This window comes from Teleopsis dalmanni, chromosome 1 (assembly GCF_002237135.1).
Source record: "Teleopsis dalmanni isolate 2A chromosome 1, ASM223713v2, whole genome shotgun sequence".
NCBI classification, from domain to species: Eukaryota; Metazoa; Arthropoda; class Insecta; order Diptera; family Diopsidae; genus Teleopsis; species Teleopsis dalmanni.
Genome location: NC_051846.1, coordinates 26,964,438 through 26,990,171, shown reverse-complemented (window position 1 = coordinate 26,990,171; position 25,734 = coordinate 26,964,438). Strand labels below are relative to the sequence as shown.

The following is a 25,734-nucleotide window of genomic DNA, read 5'->3' as shown; positions in this document are numbered from 1 at the left end:
TGAGCAATACTTCGAGAAACTTAAGGATAATCGATATACCAAATTGGTTTCAAGCTAATATACAGATCGGCTGATAAAGTATATATAATTAATTTAATCTTATGAGATAAAAAATACAATTAGCACATTTAAAATTGAGATGAGAATATAGTTTTCGGTTAGTTTATACCGGCGATCTAGGCGGATCTACATAGGCCAATATGCACATTGTGCAACAGTAGGAGGATATAGTTTTATACCAAGTAAAAATTTTCGTCGATACAGATACATATTTAATATGACTTCTTAAACAAAAGATTTTGATAAAAAAAAGTTTATAGTATTTTAATATACCTTTATATTACAGAAAACTCGATTAAATAAGATTGGAAATTTTCTCAAGCGATGAATTTTGTCGATTTTTTTTTTGATTTTTGCTTAATTATTACTTGTTTCTTATATATATAATCATATATTAAATCAATTTTTATATATTTTTATTATATAAATTAAATTATTAATCATTAATAATTACTATTCACAGTTTAATCTAAGTGAATTTCTATTACTTTCTAAATCTCCATTCTAACTTAACTTAACAGTTTTGTATCTGTCAAGTACTAAATTTTCGAAATGCAACTCTGTCAATTTTGACATTTCATTAAATTATTTTTATAGCAAGAAAGCATTAGTTTGACTGTTTGTTGTAGAAATTCAGCGGTTTAATAATTCACTGAAATGACGTTCCAACTTATCGGTCATATGCCTGCATGCAATACTCTAGAAGATACTCTAAAGGAGATGTTGAATGTTGCTTTTGACCAGGTTATTTCAATAAATTTAATAATTATTTTGTTATACTGTGACAAATTTCATCACACAGACTGAGAAAGTCGTTCAGGAGTCATCTGCAAAGCTTATAGAGGAGTTTAAAAAGTCATCCAATAGTAAAATAAGACAACTGGCTAGCAGTAGGACTATTTTCAAGGCTAGAAGGTTTGCGCGTTATCGTCCAGGCGATTCATTTTGGGCGTTGATCCGTAAACACAAACATTTAAAGGAAAATGAAACTTCAATTAAAGATGGCAGGAAACCAGAGAAAAAGTTCGTTTGCAATAAGGATGAACCAATCGAAGTTGTACGTGAAGCTGCAACCCAGAACATTGTATATATAAATTTGATTGAAGACTCCTAATTGCTTTTGGATGCAAAGTTTATTTCTTAAATAAAATTAAATTTTGTAATATTCATAAAATTTCATTCGTTACTCATTGGGATATGCATTGAGCTAAAGATACTTCTTATTTTTAATATATCTTTTTATATTTACAATAGTATAATTCTCATATAGTTCATTATATACTACTCCGATATAATGCATCCTAATATAGTCCACTTATACGATTTTGGAAAAAATTTTAATTTCCGACTACAAATAATTATTAGCTGTAAGGTATGTGTCAAAAAAACATAAACGCCGCTGTAAAAAACATGTAACATTAACCCATTTTGGACCACCGTATGGTGCACCACACATTTTATATATATATTAGGTAAAGATAAAGTGAGACAAATCTATCAAATAAATATTCAACTTTTCTCATTTAAACCTGTTTTATTTTACTATCAACTATGAAAAATACACCATATTTAATGGGTTAATGCCTGGTACTTAATGGGTTAAGCCAAATTAGCTGCTGCTCTAACTTTTGTTAAAAAGTCTGAATTAGTTATCTGTAGGAAATTAGCTGTCCCGTTCTAACTTATAGAAAACAATGTATTTGGTTATTCGTGCCAAAGTGAAAGTAAAGGGAAAAGGAAATGGTATACTGGTTCAGCACGAGTATATTCAATTTGCACATTGACGGTGCAAATGTTCAAATATGTTTAAGGTATTCGAATATTCGAAGATGTTCAATCTCAAAGCTCATATGTTCCGTATTTTATGATACTTGGTTTACAGCAAATGTTTGACTACAATATGAAATTTTAACATCTTCTGCCGGTTAGTTGTTTTTAACCAAAAGTTCTTAATCTGTTTTGCTGACAGAAATTATATATGAAACAAGTTTCTTATGTGCGTTATTAAAAGTAAATAATCATAAAGAATATTCAAGGTAGTTTCCTCAAATTTGAGGCATAACCTACATTAAGGATTGGTAGATAATTGTAGTTTATAAAGATGATACTCAGACCATAATGACCTTTAATGAAACCCTTTAACAATCTTAAATTATATTTTGAGAATTTAAGAATGTGATTGTAGGAATACGGTTTTATCAGTGCTTTGCTTTGTCTAGATTAGATTAGATTATGCTGGCAGGCCAAAAAGGCCACGCGTAGACCACTAAGGTCCATTGCGATACCAGATTGCTTTGTCTAAGTTCTGGGAAGTTTTCTCAGTACTCTCTCACATAATCTATTACAAAATAATATGGACTGCATCTTCTATTCATAAATTCTCAATGAATATTTAAAATTATATTATGTTATGTATTTCTGATTTCATTAGTTAACCGAGATGGTTAACCAGTAAGGCAACAACTTAGCTGCTATTAAGTATATTGTATATTCTGATCAATTTTTCTGTTAAAAATCTGCATTTAAAATATTTTTACTTAAAGCATATTAATTTTATGTAAAAATAAGTTTTATCTTATTCTTCTTTTCCAAATCTTTATTAAATTTGCAGTTCTTGTTATGTTTCAATTTAAGTTTGTGTTTAATTTCGTAGAAAAACAAATTCGTAGAAATACATTTATCACTTTATTAATGGACACATTTCAATAGAGCAAACTAAATGATTTATGGCCAATAGTTTAAGAGCTTTTCATTAGCAAAGCAAATATCAGCACAGACTAAGGATAATAAATAAACACTTCAGGAAGCATTAACCACAATTCTGGAAATTTTGCTGTCAGTTAATTTAGTTGCCAATGAAAATAGCTTACAAAAATTATTTTGAGTAAATTATTCAATTGCACTAAATTCTAAATTGTCTCGATTCCTTTACGGAAAAATTGCTTTAATTTAATATAAAAATATTAAGGAAATCAGAAACTTATAAAAAATATTAAACAAAAAAATTGATATTTACATGAAATAAATAGTAGTTTTATTTCTGATTTTCTGATTATTTATATAATCATATATCAATACACAGGAGCTGACTATAGACTATTGTCAAAATATTGTCAATATTCAATATCAATACATTGTCAATATGTCCACATGACGTTTATGAAGTACCAACCTTCATGACACTTCGACTAGTTACAATAAAAGTGACAGCCATTTAAGTGAAGCTACTTTTGTTTATTTCAAATCAATGGATTCAAAACAATTTATCATTGGTTCTTGATGGCCCGAAGCCAGATCTACTGGCTATTCACTGATCTCAAAAAAATGCTCGCCGGTAACAAATTCATCTCAAATGAAGATGTAATTGCTAAAACTGAAACCTATTTTGAGGTAAAAGACAAATCCTTTTACATGCACGGCATCAAAAAGTAAGAGAAGCGTTGAAATGGTTGTTTTGCTCTTGAAGCAGATTATATTGATGAGTAAAATCGATTTTTGGAAGAAAATTTAATTTTCTTAGTTAGTCACACAACTTATTGAGTAATTTGTTAATAGTAGTATTATATTATATATATATATACCATTAGTAAATATGATCTACTAGAATTTCGATAATGAATACCTAGCTTGGCCCTATGTCGTTCAAATACCCAGTGTTGTGAGAGTACCATTATTATTTTAGATACTTTCACTTTGTTTCTGTGGTTTGATTTAGAAATTATTGATTTGGAGTACATAGAACATGTCTGTTGACCTGTCGTATAAAGTGAAAAAATTATTTTGAAAATTTCAAATTTTTTCTATGTCCAGCAACGAGTCTTGGAGGCCGAAAAGCGTATTTATATTTAAAAATCTTTCTAACATAATATTAAAACCAAATTAGACATCAATAAAAACTTGTTTTGACGTACTATTGACCAACTCTTAAAGTACATAATATCAACTATAAAAACAAGAGATTCCGATACCCGTACATTTTTTTTAAAATTTTTTTCCATAAATAAACTTTTAAAACACTTCAAACTTTACTTCCCCCTTGTTTTGCATTATTTTACTTATAGAAAGGAAAGGAAACTATAAAATTCTGAAGCATCAACACCTTTACAGAATGCAAATGAAATAAACCACAGAAGACAGCAAAACAGGATATTAAATTACATTTACTCCTTTTGTATACCTGCGAAGAGGTATTGATTTCATTAAGGAGACCACAGCACACAAATGGGTGAAAGGAGAAAAAACTTTTCTAGCTTCTATATCTAAGCAAGTGCAATTCAGACTTAACTTTGTTAAACACTTTGCTTTGTAGGATATTCATCGGTGCAAAGTAATTCACGCCACAATAAAGTCAATGAAGTGCATTGCACAGAAGAGGAATGTTAACTAATCGATTAAAAGTTGATTTTAATAAAAATCAGAATAATAAAATTTTTAAGAAAATGATACCATATCTTCCTCCTCAGTATTTATTCCCATGAATAGCACAGAACGCCTACTTATTTTTAATTTGTATAAAATGAGACAAGTTCTTTTGCCAAGAACTGTTGGACCATTGAGTGAGGAAAAAATCGAAACGAATTTTGATCCTTTGCCAAAAAAGAAAATATAAATACCAAGCGACTGAATAAAACTTCAATTAAAGTTTTAGAGATTTGTCCTCTATTGTGGTGTAGACAACTTGAAAAACTTTGATGATTGCAATGTTGGCAGATGCTTTGGTATCCTCACATTCCGTACATATTCCATACTCTATGTAAAATTAAATGCAAAGTCAAATAAAAATCATACTAATGTAATCAACAGGACATTCGAAATTGTTACTCACATGAATTGATTCTTCACTGCAAAGTTAATGACTTCCAAGCACCTTTCTGAGGAATGCGGTCACGTGCCAGGTCCTTGCACTCTTCATATTTATCATAAAAAGTTTTTACTAAAATAATGTCTTGTGTTGAACTAAAGTCCTTGCAGTAGTAAGCGCTTCTGTTAAGCAGAAGTCACTATACTTACTTCACCTTTAATACACTTCAACTGTGAAGCTTTAAGTTTTCAAGCTAAATGTGCAGCTGCAAAGGAGCTGCCACAGACACAAAGGCAAATTGCTTGTTTACTTGAACTTCATATTATTTTAAAATATTTTATTCACATATTTTCCAAATATTTCTTATAAAATTAAATTAAAAAATGTGTAGAAATATTTTCGAGAAATTATTGAAATTTTTTTACTATGCCATAATTTGATAGGTTTTCTTCTTGCAATGAAATTTGTTTGCCAATCAAATTGCTTACATTTCTGACACGTTTCACCCAAAGCACGTTATATATGAGAATATTTTTTCTTATTTAATATTATCACTTTTTCGTTTTTATAGTTTTTACAGAAAATAAAATATTTAGAAAAATATTTCACCTTTTAGTGAATTCATTTTTTTGAGTCTTAGCGGGCAAAGTTTTTCTAGCTGATTTTCTTGCTGCCAACACATCACATTAAACTAAAAAAAAAAAGAAATCATTTTGGGTCGTTTGTCTACTTCAGTAATATTTGCATAATATCATCCGTCATCGAGAACTCGAAAGTCTTCCAACACAAGCTTCGAGCTGCTCACACACAGACGTGATAATAATGAATATGGCAGCTCATAAAAGGTTGCCCCATTTTTATTTGCTGCTTCCACTTGCACCCAGAAAAGGTATCACCCTGCCATCCACTGTGACCATTTCTGTATCTCTTCCCCACTTATGTATGTCTTCCCCATATTTGTATGGTTTCATTTTATTTCACTTCATTTTATTTTGTTTCTACCATTTACCGCTCACTTTTTTCTTGTGATATTTTCCCAGCTGATGTGAGTAATTTATGGCATAAAGTGACAATGCCGGAAATGCCACAGACATATACTCACACTTACGACTAAATAGGAGTGCAAGTGCAAATACAATGAACTTTATGACAGCACAATTTTATGCAATATACTCGTATATGTAGTATATGAAAAAGGTAACCTAAGGGTCAAAAGTCAAAACTGAATTTTATGGTTTAACAAATATGAAACAAAAATAGCAAAAAATTTTTAAATTCAGAAATACCTCAGATTTTTTTTTAATAGTTTTATACAAATAAACAAATTATTTTATAAAAAGAATATTATTGAACAGATGGGTAGGTTTTAAAGTTAGTCTGTAATACACTCTATGTAGACTATCCACGTCTCTGTTAGGTTACCTCAGGACACTTGTAGAACCTCCGAATGATTTACTTTTCATGAAGATTTCCATAATATGTATGTAAGTCTGAGATACACTCTACATAGACCACCTACGGGTCTTTTGGATTACCTCAGAACTCTTGTGGAGCTTCCGAATAATTTTGTTTTCAAGAAGACTTTCTATGATATATATGTAGATCTGAGATACACTCTCTGTAGAACGCTTATTTGTTTGTTGAGTTATTTTAGGGCTTTTGTCACGCCTTCAAATGATTTGGTTTTCAAGAGGATTTCCTTAAAATATATCTTAGTGTGAGATACACTATTTAGAATAGCTACGGTTCTTTTTAGGTTACCTCAGGACTCTTGTGGAACCTCCGAATGTTGTCGTTTTCCATAATATATATGTAAGTCTGACATACACTCTATGTAGAACACCTATGTATCTGTTGGATTATTTTAGGTCTCTTGTCACTCCTCCACATGATTTGGTCCATAATATATATGTATGTCTTAGATACACTCATGTACACCAGCTACGTGCCTATTGGGTTACCTCAGACCTCTTATGAAACCTCCGAATAATTTCATTTTCATGAGGATTTCCATAATATATATGTAAGTGTGAGATGCACTCTATATAGAACGCCTATGTGACTAGGTTAACATTAGGGTTCTTGTCATTAAGGCCACTTCGAGTGATTTTGTTTCCAAGAGGATTTCCATAAAATATTTATAGAAATTTATTTTTATTTTTTTTAAAAAATTTTGAGATTTCCAACATAAGGTTCTTAGTAGTCCTCTCGAATAGAAGTAATGCGCTTAAATGGTAAATCAAGTTTTAAATTTAATAACAAAGAATTTACAGCTCTGATAATAAAAGGTGTAAATGTTATTGTCTTATTCATATCACTTGTATTATTAAATATATTAACACAGGAATAAATAATAAGTTCAATAAAATGTCCTGCTATTATCAACAAAAGCAACTAATAACTTATATCGAGAAACAGAATATAACAGAAGAAATTCAAACGGAAACTCACCGTATAATACAAGTATATTAATATACTACAATTATGGTTTTGTGCCATCGCAGAACACTCAAAAGTTGAATTGCGACAATAATGTTAACGCACTTAGTCGCTTTCGACTTCGCATAACCAATATAATGCTATCAATCAATCAATATATCCATCAATATAAAGATTTCCTCTTTAGAATGTAATCTGCAGACAATGCATTCCAGCAACTCAGCCAATAATGTTTTCTAGTATATCTTCTATTATATTAGCAGAAATCTGGCTACCCTACTCCAATGAACCCACAAAAAAGTATTGTGAGAGCCACTTTTATTTTTTTTAAACTATTCATTACGGATATCATCACTTTTATGTTACGTATACATATACTATTCTCACCATCAGTTTTTACTGGTAAGATTATGTCTGCGATCCAAGTGATCTATTAGCCCATCGAACCTGTAGGTTTTACAGGTACAAATTTAAAAAAATCGGAAAATTAGCTTAATGCAAAAGTCAACTTCAACAATCCGAAAAACCTTCTAAATAAGTTACTTATATCGTTTTACCCGTCATCACACTATTTTCATTTTGAACCCATGGAATTCCGTATAGAGGACGTAAACCTGTATAAAGTATATGCAATACTTATAATTTTGAATTATTTTTCTTTGAGTATTTTAGCACATCAGTGTTCATTTTTCACTATATTTAAAACATACTTTAATATCATATATTCTTATCGCTTGTCCTCTGTTTGTGATTTTAATAATTAGTCTTAAAAATAACATTCTATCATAAATATTTATTGCACATTGTTCACATTTAATTAATGGAGAACCAACTCAGTTTAATTGCTTCTTTTACAATTATCCAAACGAAGATAAATATTAACGAAATTTCTTGGAATACTAACACATCTAAAGCAAATTGTTTCCAATCCCATAGGAAATCAGGAAAATTTGTTATTGAACCACATAATGTTTTGTTCAAAAGTTAAAGGCAATACCTTTCTCCTTCGCAAACTAAACGCTATCAATCAAAATACTGAACAATAATCAAACTCCAGCATTTCGTGTCTAATATGCAAACAATTTCATGACGTCACATGCATCAATACGCAACTCCCATTGATACCATAATTCGGTACATGGAAACTTCAATTGTGACACATTAAATACATTTTATGACAAAATTAAGTAGGGAATCTAAACTGCATTGGAATTTCTGACATAGTTTCATTCACTACCAGGTGACGAGCACATCATTTTCGAATTTTCCACCTGGGCACCGGTGCGCCGCAATAAGCAGGAATGCAAACGTGTCGATTTTGCTGGAGTAATTAAGTTGAGCTGTGTGGGCTGCCTATACTGACGAAATTGGATGCCACTCAATTGTTTCATAAATGGACAATTTAATTAATTTGGTAACGCGGCAGTATGCCATAAAGATTTGCATATCAATGAGAATTGCCAGGACACGCAATGGAACCCTTGATTCTATTTGGCGAATAATAGAATTTTTATTACCATCATTAATTAAAGATAGAGGAGAATTGTATTTTACATGAAGTTCAGTAAATTTATTTATCACAAGCTAAATTTTCATAAAATCTTCTCATTAAACTCCAGATCTACTTTAAGTACCATAGACTCTTATGGAACTTTTATTTTATATTTCTCACAAACCAATACAAGTTCTAGTTACAGTTCTTTCAAGAGCTACTTTAGACCAAAAATCTGCAGTTTTCCATTTTTTAATTAATTTTAAATTATAAAAATTTTTTGTAAATAATTTCTTGAGATTATAAGTACCACTGAATGGAGGTTTAAGCTCCCACTCTACTTCCAGAGCAGTCCGTTGTTTTCATCATCCCACCTTGTATGCGGAATTTTCGAGACATCAGGCAAATGGTTTACTCTTAATAATATTCATATGACTCTCACATTTCTTATATATTTATATATATTTCTTATATAAAGTTGTTGTAATTTTCGTAAACTAACTTGGACTTTAATGATGGATGCAATATATTTAATTAGCAAGTATATCGCATCATATATTTTTGCTTAGAAAGTGATAGTAAATACGTGCAACTTCCTGTTATGCCGGAAATTTTGATTGTGTATAACAATTGTGACTACAAGGAACATCCTGTTAAAATTTCTAAACATGTATGTTGGAGTAAACACATAAATATTCCGGAATACACAAGACTTTACTGCCAATTAGTAATTTATAGGAATGAGTTTTGACTAATTAAATATATTTCAGCAAAATTATGCTCCTATTTAATACATTATAAAATCAAACCAATTAACATAACGTCACAAGCTTAGCATCTAGACCTCGCCTCTTCTTTTAATTTGTTATAAAGTAGCACTAAATGTGCCTATAAGGGGTCGAGTTTAAGCCACAACATCTGAACGTAACATCAAGATGTCGCTTCTTCCTTTCATTTCGTATAAAATAGCATTCAATGTGACTGAGACTAAAATGCATCTGTTAATTTATTAAAATATCAAAACAATCCAAAATTTTAATACCATGACTGCTCTTCGTAACTTTTGATGGGCTAATATGGAGTCATACTTAAACGGCAATTTGTTAATTTGCCAAAATGCATATTAAGAGTTTAGGTCTGTGTTATGTCCACGTATGTTTGTGTGTCGCTTGTAGCAGTTGATGGGATGGTGGTATGCCCGGTATACTCGCCGGCATCGGAATTGCGTTCTTGATATCGCTGCATACAGCTGACATAAACCAAGAAGAAATTATTGTGCCATTCATACTAAAATGGATCTAAGACAACACCTAAACCACACTTTTTAAGCTAACCTCCCTTATTAATATCTGTCAGCACAGTTCATTTGAGTCGGCCCTCCCATTCTATCTATAAGTTACGATGTAACTCAAATCTATTTATCGCAACTCTCTTAATTAACAGCTGTCTTATCACTATGGTTTGAGTTTATTTCATGTGCCATGGTACATTAGGAAGAGTGACATTCTCAGGGACTTCAAAATTATTCCGATCAAGAAATACATTAAGGATAGAGCCCTGAAACTATTTACGAAAACTGACAGACTTACCAACAGCGCGTTATCCAATCTCTAAATGGTTACAGTCTCCTCGCAGATCTGAGGTCAGTTATTGCTTAGCGTGATGAAGTGATATACAATAATTCAATTAAGACGTAGAGAGTGGTTATGAAGAACAGACTCGACTAGCTGCAATATAGTAGGTATTACAAAAAATGATCTCTTAGCCTGTGATCTCTGTAAATTCATTATGAAAGTGATTATGGTAAATATTCATAGTTAGGCAATCATTTTATAGAAATATCTGTAGCCTTTTTGAATGTACTAATGATGTCGATAATATGCGACATAATTGAGATGATATCAGTGTTACTCTTGCTATAATCGAAAAGGACTCTGCAAAAATGGTTAACGTTAAGTGAAGAAAAAAAGAATTTAATTTAGACAAATATTTAATATAGTTATTATTTATTCCCTCGACCGCAGTTCTCTTCACGATTAAAATAAAACGCTATGTACATATCCAAAACTATTAATGATTATTATTAACATAAAATGTAAATATCTGTAGGATTACTCTCCTGAATTATATTACTCCCTGCTTTTGATATTATTTATATTAATTATTTACTTTTCCAAGTATCCATTCAATATACTCTAAGGCTGCTTAAATATTAAAATGTTCTACTTTCCACAATTAGATTTTTATCCAACAAGTATTTATTAATATAAATGAATATTAAAAATGTTTCTTAGAAACCAAGTGGTATATTTCAAAATCCGAGTACGAATATCTCTTTATTAAAATTTTTCCAAATAAAAATAACAAAAGTAGCACAAGGAAATTTCCATCCAAAGGACACTTGAGATGAGAAATTATTTTTGCCATTTAAACATAATTTTTAATATTTGCCACTGAGGAAATGTAATAAAAATTTATAACTGCACAAATATCTTGTAAATTCGAAGGAAAAAACCCAACCTCAAAACTATTTGCCAAATTTTACAAAACTACCAATAAATGCAAATGCAAATAAATTGTGATTTCATGTCGCCATTAAAAATATTTATTCACTATTTGTGGCTTTATTTACTGAAGTCTGCGCCCTGGTACTCTGTACTCCATACTCCATACTCCCTACTCCAGACTCCAGACTCCATATTCCGTTCTCTGTACTCGTAACCGGAAACTACAAATTTTTGTGAAATATTTTTACATTTATTGTGGCATTTTCAGGTATTTTATTTATTTTGTGGTAAATGTAGTTTATAGAGTGAGACATAATGCAAAAAAGTTCAGGTGTTACTTTTCACAATAAAAGGAGTTAAAAATTTATTTCCGAAAAGGCAATTAATTCATTTGGGCAATGATTATTATTTTATAAATATTTTAGAAAACATATAGGAATGTCACGATAATATGTCAAAATAAACTTGATGGTGAAGGAGTCGGAACATTACGTTGGTTGTTGGTTACTGTGATTGATAAACTGGAATTCATCTGTTTTGGCATTGATGTGAATGACAATAAGTTTTCAGCTTGGAAATATGTCGACAAATCACAGTTATCATTAGACTCTACAGTAAGCTCAGTAGGAAAGTTTATAGAGTTAAGAAACTTATCTACTATTTGTCAGCAGCACAGGGAGTATTCGAGACAAAAGCTCTTCGTATGATGAATTGTCAGTAAAACTTCTCAAATATGTTAATTATTTATTTATATAACATTTATATAACAGCACATAGCATATAGAAAAATATTTTCCTAAACAGCTGCGTTCACAGTTGCATTTATAATCGTCATCTAGTCGACATACCCTAGTATCTTGTATCTTTGCTAAGTATCTTTGCTAATAAGCTTATCATGCTATCTGAATAGAAGGTCATGCTTCATCAAAGAAATCTCGTAATCTGGAATGGCGGATTTCTTAATGTACATTAAGAATTCAAATTAAATTAAGATTAATTTAATATAAACAGTAATTTCACATTTTTTTCTTTTATTAATGGCAAAAAATTATTTTACCTTAGTTAGTTAGTTGTGGTGGAAGGAGCACCGAATTCTCCTCAATTAATTAAGAAAGCCATTTTGAATGCACAAATTCTCGTAACAATGGATAGTAAAGAGAAAATCAAGCTAAAACCAGCCAGAGGCATTTATACAGGCAAGAATCTGGCCAAAGCTAAGGCTAGAGATATCGTTGAGTGTGTTGAAGAATCAGGCTCCCAATTAAGCCTAGTTCTGGTCAACCCTGGACATATACACAGCAGGTATTCTGTTGTTGAAGAAATTCAATAGCTGGTAGACACGCATTGCAGGAACTATCACAGGGTAGGCCAAGCCTAGCTCCACTGATTTCCTCTTGTGTAATAAATCAGTGGTTCTAGGTTCTACATTTGGAAAATTATCTTATCTTACTTTGTAATCTTTTCAATCATGACTTAAATCATTTCACAACTTTTTCTCCAGAGCAGTAGTGGGCACTGAAACCTATAGTCCTTTATGGAACAAATATGAACAAACAACTATCTTCAGATGATAAACCAAATATGTATTTATTTTCGTAGTAGAAAGTTAATATCTGCAACTTAACTAACCTCCAAGAAGTGAGTTCATAGTGTGTTCATGCTATAATTTTGGTATTACTAACATTGGTATTACATTAGAAAATCACATTGCCATTTTAATTTAACCAACGACGTTTTTAATGTCTACACAGGTGATGGTATGGAATGGATACGCTAGAGTAAATGTAACCATTCTGAAGTTTGAGGGATAGTGACAAAATATCTGCGTAATATTTTCAGTCCCCCCTCTGAATAACACCTACCACAGTTAGTTTTGAAAGAATTTCCAAACCAGTTGGCATGTCTGCCTATAAGACAATATCCTGTCAGGATGGCAATTAATTTAACTATTGAGAGAAGGGTTATTTACGTAGATTTATTTTATATTGAAATTATATTTACTGCTATAAAATATGTGTAAATTTAAGTGAAATTTTTATTTAAGAGTAAGGACTGCAGTTAATTTCGGCATAAATTTAATTAAAAACACAAAATGTTTCCTTAAAATTAAACAAACTGCAACAATTTTTATAAAATTTTAATTGGTTTCATTTCAACGCGACTCTAAAAAACCACCGAAAATTGTGAAGTGTGCAGTGAAAAGCTTTCTCCTTCACTTTTTATTTAATTTTTTTTTATTTCCTGGTTTTTCGGTAGTAAAATCCAAAAAATAGTCATTAACTGAGATTGTACGTCAGCGGCAATAAATGCAAATGCATATGCAAATATGTGTAAGTGTGCGAAAAAAATGTTATATGCAATAAAAGTTTTATGTGAAACAAGGTCAATGGGCAGAATCCGCTCTGGAGTAGCGAGCTGCCTGACTGACAGTCTCACGGACAGACTGACTTCATTTCAGAGTGCAAATATTTGCATGGCAAAGTACTTCGTTTAAATAATTTTCTGCAGCATTTTCACATGCAATTTGCATAACAAAATTTTTGGTTAAAAATTACATTTACATTAATTTTTAATTTGTTTACATTTTTTAAATTTCTTCTTACATTAAAATTATTTTCCAGTTGCAAATAAAAGTTTGTCATCAAAAGAAGTTTAGTTTTAGTAGTGTCGTTAGAGAATTACATTCATACAGGTGAGAAATTCCTGGGCTATATATATAGGCTTGCTAGATTTAGCAAGAAATAAAGCTTGTAAATAAAGCTCAAAAAGTACTCGGATTTTGTAAATCTTCCATACACTTTTCATAGACCCGTGCAGGTATGGCTTTTAGTTCCTTTGGCGAATTCCCTTTTACCGATTCAATCGACTGAAAACGCTTACCACGAAGGGTATTTGAGTTTCGGGAACAGGAAGAAGACGCACGGCGCCAGATCTGGCGAATATGGTGCCTAAGCGATAACAGTGGTGCCGTGTTTGGTCAAAAAATCGCATACAACAAGAATTTTCCATAGTAAAAATCGCTGAATGCATTTGAGGTAGTCTCACATTAACAGCTGCTGTAAACAAATTAATTGACAGATGGCGCTCAAATTTGTACCATATGTCAAGAAAGGGTGTACCAACATAACAAAAAATTTTCGAAAAAGGTCTATTACTTAGTTAACAAACAACAAAATCCAGATACTTTTTCTTATATGCAAATCTGAACCTATGGCAATGCCATTGCATTAAACATAATAACCTTGCAGAAAATGCAATCAAACTTATTAAAATCAAGTGTGATCACTTAATCAAAAAATATTACCTTATATCAATTGAAATATCAGAATTTGACAGAACATTTAATAATGCTAATCATAAGCAAAAAAATGTCTTTATTATTTTGGTTTGAAATTTGGACCACGGTGCGTATGAGTGACATATTTTAATTTGCAATCGTACCCTGAGTATAAAATTAATTGCATTTCTTTTGAATGAAAAATAAAATTAAAAACTAAGAATTTACTGTTAAGGAAATTAAATAACAGAATTCTTTTTAATATTTTCAATGGAATCAATTTCCAACTAACTTCCGAAATAAATCCCATAAATCAAAATTTTTTTTATATTACTGTCAATATTTTTTAAGAAAGTTTTCCGTTACGCTTTCTTTGAAAATGATTTAAATTATTTTTTTTATTAATAACGGAAATTATTGTAATTGAATAAATCAGATTTATGCTCAAACTTCATTAAATTCAGAATGATAGTAATATATGGTGTAATGAAAAATGAATATGGAGTGCAATGAAGGTGCAAAAAAGGTAATCGAAAAATTAGTGAAAATAGAAATATAAAAATAATCTTTTAAAAATGCATTTAAATATAAAAATAATGAATTATTTTTAGTTATAAAATCTTCTCAGTTAAGTGTTAGAAAAATATTTGTGCTTCTGTGTGCCACTAGGATAAGGTCACTTAGATCTTTCAGCTCATAATGTTGCTAAACCATTTTATTATGATTTAAAATGGAGTGAAATCTAAGAAGCACTTCTGAAACTCTTGTACGTATTGCTATTATTATTATTTTTAGAACTGTTTTTACAATTGTCAATCCTGATATATATTTTTATGTGACTTGATATTTTCAATTAATGGTCTTCATCTATTACTTTGGAACTTAAAAGTGTTAGTTGTATTACTTTTATTTACCCTTCGAGAATTACAAACAGTACGGCATATAACTTCTCTTTATATTCAAAAATTTTAAGGATGAAAAAAAATATTTAAACGGTCGTCTTCTATCTAACTGGAGAAGAACACCCAGAAAACAAGTGCCTAGCTAGACAATGTAGAGCTTTGTGTTATTAAACACTTTCTTCGACTTTTATAGCTATGTAACAAAACCTATTGGAAGAGATATTCGATTATCTAAATATATTATCCAATCTACAGAAAATCAAAAGCAAATCCATTATAAGAGTGTAATTTTTTCGAATAATGGTAACGAGATATCTAAAATTTTTTTTAAGGGGCTATAGTTCTAATATCACCTAGTAGAAAGCATCAATCTTATAATAGAGAAAAAAAAATGAAATTAAATGAAAACTAAAATATTTCCAGACATGAATATCTTCGACGTGATCCATAAAGATGACAAATTCCTCGGAGTATATTGAAAAAAAATAGACAGGATAGACAGCGCATGGAAAAATTAAATATATACATTTTTGAATATAAAATGTGAATATAAAATGTATATTAATTTTTGTATATAAAATGTTTATATATATTATTTAAGAAAATGAATTGCGTATGTGTCTTAAAGATTCATTAAATTTGTTTTGCCCATCATCAGTGCAGATGCGAAACATGGATTCTTATTGTGCACACAATTCATAAGTTTCTAGTGTCTTAAAGAGTATTGGAAATAGCAGTGTTAGGAGGAACCAGAAGAAACCAATTAAAAAATACAATATTGAGAGAAAAAATAGACGACATGATTGAGTGAGGAACTAAATGAAAGTGGCCATTGGATGAGTATATTACCTCTGACAGCAAATAAATTATTGAAGAAGAGAAAACTTGATTGGGGATCAAAAAAAATAAATAAAGAATTGCGAAATTATCTACGAACTGAAGGGATGACGTTAAAAGAATAGCAAGCAATAGAATTGAACTAAAGACAGCTCAAGATAGAGTAGGCGAAATAATAGACACAATTAGATGTGATGTTCTGCAACTGTTCTGTTAATTCTGCAAACCGACTTAAGTATAAATCAAGTTAGCAAAGTTGATTATTTCAGCTTGACAAGTTAGTACTTAAATTAGTGAATACTTAAGTTACGATCAAGACCAACTCTGCTTGCAAATGCCTAAAATGGTTAGGAGGTATCAACTTGCTTACGTGTCGTTGCATATTTTAATTATTCATTTCACTTTTAAAGATATTTGATGTTCTTTGCATTCACTAACTAACTAATATATTTAAATTAATTTAAAATTTATTAGAAACTTTTTCAAACATTTGTGGGTTTTATAAGAGTTAGTAATTTTCGAATAACAAACAGTCTAGTCTTAGAGGCTAATTGAAGCAGTATTTGATTAGTGCTTTCGCCAAACTCTTACCCAGCTAATAAAATGATACTCAAAATTAATTAAATTAAAATTAGTATTACTAATTAGCAATATTTCTATGATATACTTGTAACTAAAAAAAAAAACCACTTCATTCGAGAATAAAAGCTGCTTGGTTTATTTGCTCATTTTTGAATAAACTTTGCTAACTAATTGCACTACACTACACTACAGTCGTGAATAAAAAATCTTATTTAAGAGCCACAAAATATTTTAATAAAGTGTTTTGTTTCCCCTTAAACTCTCAGCAAAGTCAAGTGCCGCATTTTATTTTCTTGGCTAACATTTAAGTCCACAAAGGAACTGCAACAGCTCAGTTCAGCACAGCCACAGAAGAAATCCAACTGAGTTGCAGTGGAAGTGCAACAAAGTTGCCACAAGTTCCGCACTTAAAAACTAACTCAGACTTTTTTGCTTTTTGCAAATTAAACATGCAAAATTATTGTTATTCATTGCGCTTAAATGTCTCTAACCTACTTTTCACTTTCAACCAAAACTTTTACTCATGGAAATGTGCACATAAACTTAGTATGAAGTCTTAAAAAATTTTTATATTTTTACTATTCAAATATAATTTAATTGCTTGTGTTTAAATTTATGCAAAATTCTCTTTATATTTATTATAGACATTTGCATTCATGCTTACACAATCTCATGAAGGATGCACTCTGTATATTATATATCTCTTTATGTCTCCCAAAACTTCTTCTGTGATTTTATACCTTTCCACTCTACAATTATAAATTTTTATAGACTCTAAAATAACTTATTTTTATGCAATTAGTTTTGTCATAAATTTATTGATTTATTTCGTCTTGTATTTGCGCAAAGTGACTCTTAAAGGATCATACAAAGTAATTGCACTTGAAACATTGTAAACGAAACTGAAGTAATTAAATAACAAAGTTTCACAAATCCGTTCAAGAAATATCCTTATAAGTACTCAGCAGTAAACGAGTACAACGTTAATTTCATTAATAGCATTTTAATTAAAATAAGCTAACTTCAAAACACTTAAGTGCCGCTTACAAAGCTTAAGTAGACTTCAAAGGAGTGGCAAGTCAATTTCATCTGCAGGGTTGGGGGCTATTTGCGCGCTAAATATCATTTGCAATCACTTAATTCGCTTTACAAAGTTTTGTTATAATTTTAATGAGAATGGGTCATTTTAGATAAAAGTACTATGACTTGAGTGTATGGGCAGTAACATTAAATGCATGTCCATGCAATAATATTTATCCGGGATTAAATGTGTGCAACATTCGAATATTATCAATGCACTTATTTTTTTGTAGTTATGACATTTATGTAATATGACAGATACTTCTATAAAGTATATCAAATGAGATATTGAAGTCAGTATCGTTCAGAAGTCCACACAAAATAGTTCTTGAACAACAGCAATGGCGGTACAGACAATATTATTCAAGATATCTGTTTCAGCAAGTTTAAGAAATAGTTTACTCCATATCAGAGAGAAAGTTCAGCCTATTAAAAATGGTAGTTCCAAAGAATATTTGACAAGTTTTTTGAAAAAATTGGAGAGAAAATGTGTACCTGTTCTATTTTTTTAATTTTTGGAATATTTCACTTATAAACATGTTGCTAACAGAGAGTGTCCAGTTCCCTCATACGAATGGTAATATAATTTTCAAATATTATTTTCATTAAATGTGTTCATATGTATAGTTGCCTGTAAGTATCTAATAGTATTACTTAAAAAATTTTGGTATATGATAGGTTAGATTAGCATGGTAATATCAGCTATTAACCTATTGAACTGAACTCTTTTTATGGTTCTTTAACTCATTAAACTTTATTGTATATGTTTGTCTTAACGATATATTATATAGCCACCACACTCCACTTGTGTATTAGAATAAGACATATATACATTTAGTATATAATAATTTATGAGCGAAGATAGTCGATACATCCGAACATCTTAATAAAATAATTTGTTTTAAATATAAATAATAAATTATTGTTTTTTTTTATTTTTATTTACAAGACCAATTAGTCCGCTCATAAATTATCATACAATATTTTTGGTCACAAAAAAAATGTATAAAATACATTGAGTATATATACATTAATATATTCTATACACTCCACTTGAGTGTTAGAATAAGACACATATATATTTAACACTACACTGAACGCACAGACTTGCTTATTACTGAAATTATTGCTACAATCTTCTAAAATTTTAGTACAAAATCCAGTAGAATTAAAAATTTATAAAATATGTGGTACCCATCGGTGTGGACTATGAAGATTCTGATAAATCTTTTGATCGAAAAACCGAATCTAACCGAAGAGAAGACACTTATATCCTTCAAGTAATATCAAGGTCTCTCCCGTTGTAGGTATTCTAATAACAGATGGCAATAAAAGCCACAGATCTAGTATTCTACCCCAAATTTAAATCGGATAAAAACAGCAAATGTACTTATACGTCACACCTACGCTAGAATCTATCTTCTCAGACAATCCTGGCTTATTAAAATTATAGCACAAAATATATTTACCTATCATATAACCTGCTTTCAGTTTAGTTTTATTGATAAGAGGTACCTTACCATAGTTATAAGGATGAACCAGCATTTACCTGGAAAGTTGCATCTAATATATTATCCAATTTTCTGTCAGCAAATATCACTAAATAAATCTTATAGGATATGCAAACACCACGGAGTCATTGTCATCTATGCTTGTGGTATCACGCAAAGATATTATCCGATTTCTGTTGTTGCAGCATATCATAGTAGTCCTCAAAGACCCATGAAGTTAACTTCAATAAATATTATATTTTTATTGCCTGTGTGCAGATACAGATATCATTTTTATTCATTTATAAGGTTTAGTTGAGCGCAGATCTCAATATTGCAAACCTTCGCTAAGAAGATTTTCGGACATATATACCCAGAAAAAGGATTTCAATACCAAGGCGGATACCAATCAATCTATTATACTAACATGAGATAAATTGTTAAAAATTACACAACTAGAACTTAAGTCAACCTATTTAAAAATATTAGATAAATTATAATCAAACTAATTTTTAGTAATGTAAATGCACTTTAAGATTTTAAGTGCGTGACTTCAGATCTTTAATATTAAGTTTTATATTTTTTGTTTGTTTTCAAATAATGCATTTTAATATGGCATAGAAAATTACTAATTTCTTCAAGTGCATCAGTAAGACGTTTTGTGTTAATACCACATTAAGACACTAAGATTCAACCCACATAGTATGTAGTGTCAAATAAACTGAAATAAAATCAAGACCATAAGAAACCAACTTTACAAATCTGTACCAAGATCTGCCATTTGAAGTTTTCGACTTTGGTAAATTCCAAATGCACACAAACCCATTTACTCTTACCTCAAGCATTTATCAGCTGGAATATCTCCTTTACCAAAGGATTTCGAATATTTTGTGGTTAAAAGTAACAATGACAGCAGACTTTACTGCAAGTGTACCATGAGTAGTATCCTGCTTATGACATTCTAACAACAACATAAGCAGCTGCATATTCCCATATGTTGCCACTACCCATAGTGTCGCTTACTTCTGCTGGGAAGGAGATGCAACTTTAGTTTGTGGTAACAACATAAACCAAGCAAAATTCACTTGAACTCAGCGAACTCCAAGTGAATATTTATGAGAGGAGAAAAAAATATTCCACATTTTTGCACAATTTTGTCCTATTTTCGGTTTATTTCTGCTTTTCAGAGTTTTTATTTCGCCCAAGAAAATTGTTTGTAAATGACATTAAACTGATATCGCAGAGCGCGCTGCTTCAGTGCTCTTGAGTTTTTATTTTCAAATTTTGGCATAGTTTTTTTTTAAGTACGAGTACTACTATTTTCCCTCTCGACTATGATTTAAATTACAAATTTCATCTATCGAAGAGAAATTTATGTTTGCTTAGAACAAAAGTCAACAACACTAAAAAACACAAAGTTACGCTTGAAATGGGTCTACGTTGCGTATGAGTAACGTCGTTTTTAATTATGCGTGAATCTGGGAGTAATATTGATAATATTATTAAAATAGTATTTTATGTATTTAATTTCTTATGTATTTTTTTTAGCAAAAATTTTTTACATAGTGGATTTTTTTAATAACAATACTTTAATACTTTCAAGAACAAAGTTTATGTTGAAGAAGCTTGAGCACTTCAGCACTTTTACTCTTTATTAACTTGAGGTATCTTCAAAACCCCTCTTTACGCCTTGACTGGATTAATTTTTATCACTTTATCGGATTAAGCAATAATTGTCCTTAGATTTGCATACCTCCCCGAGAAGCCTGTAACCATTCTGAGATTCAATAACGCGATGTTAGTAAGTCTGTCAGTTTTCGCAAATAATTTCAAGGCTCTATCCTTTATGTATTTTTTGTGATCGGTTCAATCTTGAAGTCCCAGAGGATGTCATTCGTCCTAATGTATCATGATACCTTGAAAATTCTTCTCAGAGCCTGGCTTTGTGCAATTTCTAGCTGGCGAATAGTGCAAAATCTTTTCATTAAAATTTATATTCAGACATTTAGTTCTTTCATTATTACTTATTTTTATATATAAATACACCAGTAAAATTTTAATAATATAAAATAGAATACTGCTTTAATAATACTTTAATACTTTTAAGAAAAATGTGAGCAATTAATTATTTATATATTTTTATTTAAATTTATATTATAATACATCATCATCCATGACTATACAGTCCATGTAGGATCTAAGCCTGTTTAACAACAGTTTTCCATTCCTCTCTGTTTTTTGCTTTTCTTTTCAAATTTCTTATATTCATTACTTCTAAGTCCTGCTGCACACTGTCTTTCCATCGTATTCTTGGTCGCCCTCTTCTTCAGCTGGTTCCTACTTCGTTCTCATAAATCTTAAGCGGTGCTCTATACATAACTACATTAATGAAATTTTAATAAATTATAATTAAATATAATATGTTTTAATACTTTTAAGACAAAAGTAAACAATTAACTATTTATATATTTTTTTTATAATTTATTTTAGACAGTTTATATTTATATTTAGTTTTACATGTGACTTATCATCAATAAAATTTTAATTATATAAAATAAAGTACATTGTGTAAATGGCAAACATTAAAGCAATTATCAAAATTTTTGGATTTCAATAAAAGGTTTCCTCATTGTAATGAATTTTGAAAATTAGTGTTCTTTTTGTATCAAATGCTCATTAAAATCATAAATACCAGGAAATTTGTATGCGTCCCCACACTATAATGTCAATGAAACCGAATTATTGCCAATAATCGTTCTCTGTTCGGTGCAAATAAATAAATTTCTGAATTTGGCTGGTATTTTCGGCATTTATTCGTACTAATTTGCAATAATCCGCGGACAAACTTCACATCGAAATCATTGACTTCAAACACTGAAATGCATCCCAGATATACTATTATATATATATATTTATATATATATGTATATATATATATTTGTACACACAAAATCGTGTTATGGAAATGTTGTTGAAATCGATAATTATTATGAGAAATTTTATTTAATGGTGTAAACTAAAGTATTTATATATTTTGCATTTTAATTCTCTGAGGATGTTGGCATTCATTTTATATTGGTGTGGTGGCCTTTAAACCACAATGAGTTCGTTGTACTTATACTGTGCAATAATAATGACGATAGCGAAGCTTTAAAAATTAATTATTTACTTATTTAGTTATGTATTTAAGTATATGTAATGTAAACAATCAGATTGACGATTATTGAAATATGCTGACAATCCCAGAATACGAGCCCACAGCATAGAATAATGCTAAGCTATGCAAGCTTTGATACAATCTAGAAAACGCAGTAACGCAGTTGAGTTCTAGTTTAGTCCAATCAAAGTCATTCGTCAGTTGACTTTGGCTAAATATCTTCCTAAGCAACATTTTCGAAGAATTTATATGCAATTTTTGCAATAAATGATATATTGAGCACCTCGATAAATCCGACGTCGCGAAAAGTATAAGAAAAAGTCTTCATATGTCGATTCATCAAATAATAAAACTACATATAAACAAAAATCTTGATTCTCTCACTTATCACTTACTTAACAAATAGGCTTCGTATTGCTTGTCAGCCACATATAGGCTCAACCAATCCTGTATAATTTTAAGATATTTTAACAATGATGTTGAAGAATGATGTGCCTCATCTCTATCCTCTAATCCTTAATATTAGATTAGTTTAGACTGAAGTGGCTTGTGCTGTAAGCCCACTTATCTTGAACTAATGATAGTTGTAGTAGCACAGGTCAGTGTACTCTCTCATTAGCTGAGGATGTACTTACCAGGCAATTCTATAAACTTGGCAAAGTCATAATTTTGCAGAATAACAGCTCGTTTAGGTCCGAAAGAAAAGGTGCCCCTAAGAATTTAGAAGTTCTTTTTAACAAAGACTGAGCGCAATTTCCTTCTCATCCGCAGAGCTACAACCTCGACAAAAATTATTATAGGACAGACCAAGTACATCCTAGATATACTAGAGAAGATGCATCTAGAAAATATATGAAAATATTTTTTAGGAGTTGCTTTTTTCTTTTCACTAAATTTTTGTATTTTGTTTTGTATTTACATGGTGGGATGCGTACACAATTGTTCTCCCTCATGCCTTCCTGAATAAGCCTCCCTCCCTGATATTTGATTTAGCAATACCAACTCAATGCGTATAAATCCAAATATGTTTGTATATTATATTATTAAAGATTCTTCATAAAAGTGAACATAAAAGTGTAAATGTTCAAAACGACTTTGTGACTTTTCTAAACTTCTCATTTAAGACCTCGTTATTCAAAAGAACTAAATGATGGCAACTATGATTGTTTGGTTGGTTGGTTGTAGTAGCACGCCACTAGATAACTTCCATGTACCTCAATTAGAGATTATTCGCAGTATTGTTTCCATATTCCTCGCAAGAGCCCTAGTATAGAAGAATAAAGACTAAATCCATCCCGCCGTTGGATGGCAACTAGAGTAAAAACGTTTATTTAATTGTAGTATTGAATATTACATACATTATTGAAAGTTCTTAAGTAATCTATTTATATCTCATATCATAAAGAATATCAAAATAATAATGGCTTCTCTAACCTGAATATTTAAGAATCATATTCTAATAGGACTTAACAAATACAGTGCAAAAAATGGTTTTCATAATTTTTTACGAATATTATTTAAAGATTTTTAGTCAAAACTCTAAAAGCAGAATTAGGTCTTCGGTAAAATTAATCAAAAAATTTTAACAATTAACATTTCCTCGTCTTTTTTTCTCATAAATCTGTTTAAACAACACCTACGCGACCACTTCTCGCTCATAAGGATCTATTCACATACTTGCTTCCGTTTATGTGTTCGTATTAAGATCTTTTCTTATTCTTTTGAATTAACTTGACTTGCATTTATTTCCAGGACTCCATTATTTTGCTGCATTTTTTATAAAAATAAATGCTTCCGTCCGGAATTAAATTTATCAAGAAACATAAAAAATGTTAAACAGTGAAATGCAATCAAAACTGGTAACCGCTGCAGTGGAAGAGTGGAAGCCGTAGTAACTCCAGCAAAATAAGGAACGGAAGCAATCAGCAAAATTTATTAATGCGTTGCTGTTCAGTGGTGGTTGCTGATGCAGCGACAATCCAAGCCACGATGAAGAAGTCAGCGGCTGTGGACACAACCAAGCACAGGAAAGCTCTTCTCCAGTCAACTGCTCTCCGCCAACTTTACAATTTCAATTTTCTTGCCAGTGCAATTTATGCTACCGCATTGCATTATGAAAGAAGTTGTTCCTACTTTACTTCATTTCAGTTAAACAGGTTCAATGGATGCGGAATGCGGATTGCGGGATGCGGGATGCGTTCTATGCAAAATATTGCAATAATAAAAGATTGTGCGATACTCATTTATCGTATCGGAGTAAGTATCATCGTTTTTGATATAAACTATATCTTGAATATGTATTGAAGATGAAAGATACTTGATATCTCAAATATTTCAAGCAAACGAAGAAGAGTGATTGTTTTAAGGCATTTTGCGATATTATTCCTTGTATTTTCAAAAATGAATTTAAAATTTGTGTTATTGTTAAAGTTTACATAAATTTATTTTTCGAAATTATTCGGAATTATTCGAAATTATTGCGAAGAGAACGAATATCTTTACTACAAAGATATATCTTCACATATTCATATCTGTGAATGAATAAGTAAACTTATATTCGGTTTTAATATTCTCTTCCATAATTATAAATTGGGTTTCTATTGTTGTGCAATTTGAACATAGCAACAATGCGATCCACTGTATTTATAAATATTCTTACTCTTACAAAATACTCTTACTCTTATAAAATATTCCAATATCTCATATATTATTATACTTTAAGCTTTTAGTTCAATAAAGACATTTAACGAATACGACGTTGTTCTTCGTTACGTTGATTTTGACTGGGTCACAAGTCAATAACACGTTTTTACTAACATCTATTAGAAGTGAATCCTTTGTTGACAAAGGAAACTAAATTCTTAATATAAACTATCGTTTTCAAGAAAGAAGTTTGAACAGTAGTGAATTGCAACAACAAAAAATTTTCGTCAATTTTAATTAATTGAGTTTTTAACTGACTATACAGCTGTTTCGAATATTGTCCAATATCCATCACCAATGGATCCTTTTATTTTTAATTATACGTAAATAATTTGTTTAAGACTCCAAGTATCTGAGTCTTATATCCAGTGTTATCTTATACTCCAGCAACTTCACTCCTAATGAGT

At 30.3% G+C, this 25,734-nt stretch overlaps 2 protein-coding genes across 2 annotated transcripts in view; one reads left to right on the top strand and one right to left on the bottom strand.

Moving 5' to 3' along the window:
* Positions 1-25,734, bottom strand: part of LOC119673288 (lipase member I-like) — a gene marked incomplete in the record, with an annotated part of 638,721 nt that overhangs the window by 338,059 nt on the left and 274,928 nt on the right.
* Positions 622-1,186, top strand: LOC119673291. Its single transcript, XM_038084557.1, has 2 exons — positions 622-804; positions 863-1,186. Exons 1-2 carry the CDS (start codon positions 718-720, stop codon positions 1,172-1,174), a joined length of 399 nt encoding a protein of 132 aa, XP_037940485.1. The 5' UTR covers positions 622-717; the 3' UTR covers positions 1,175-1,186.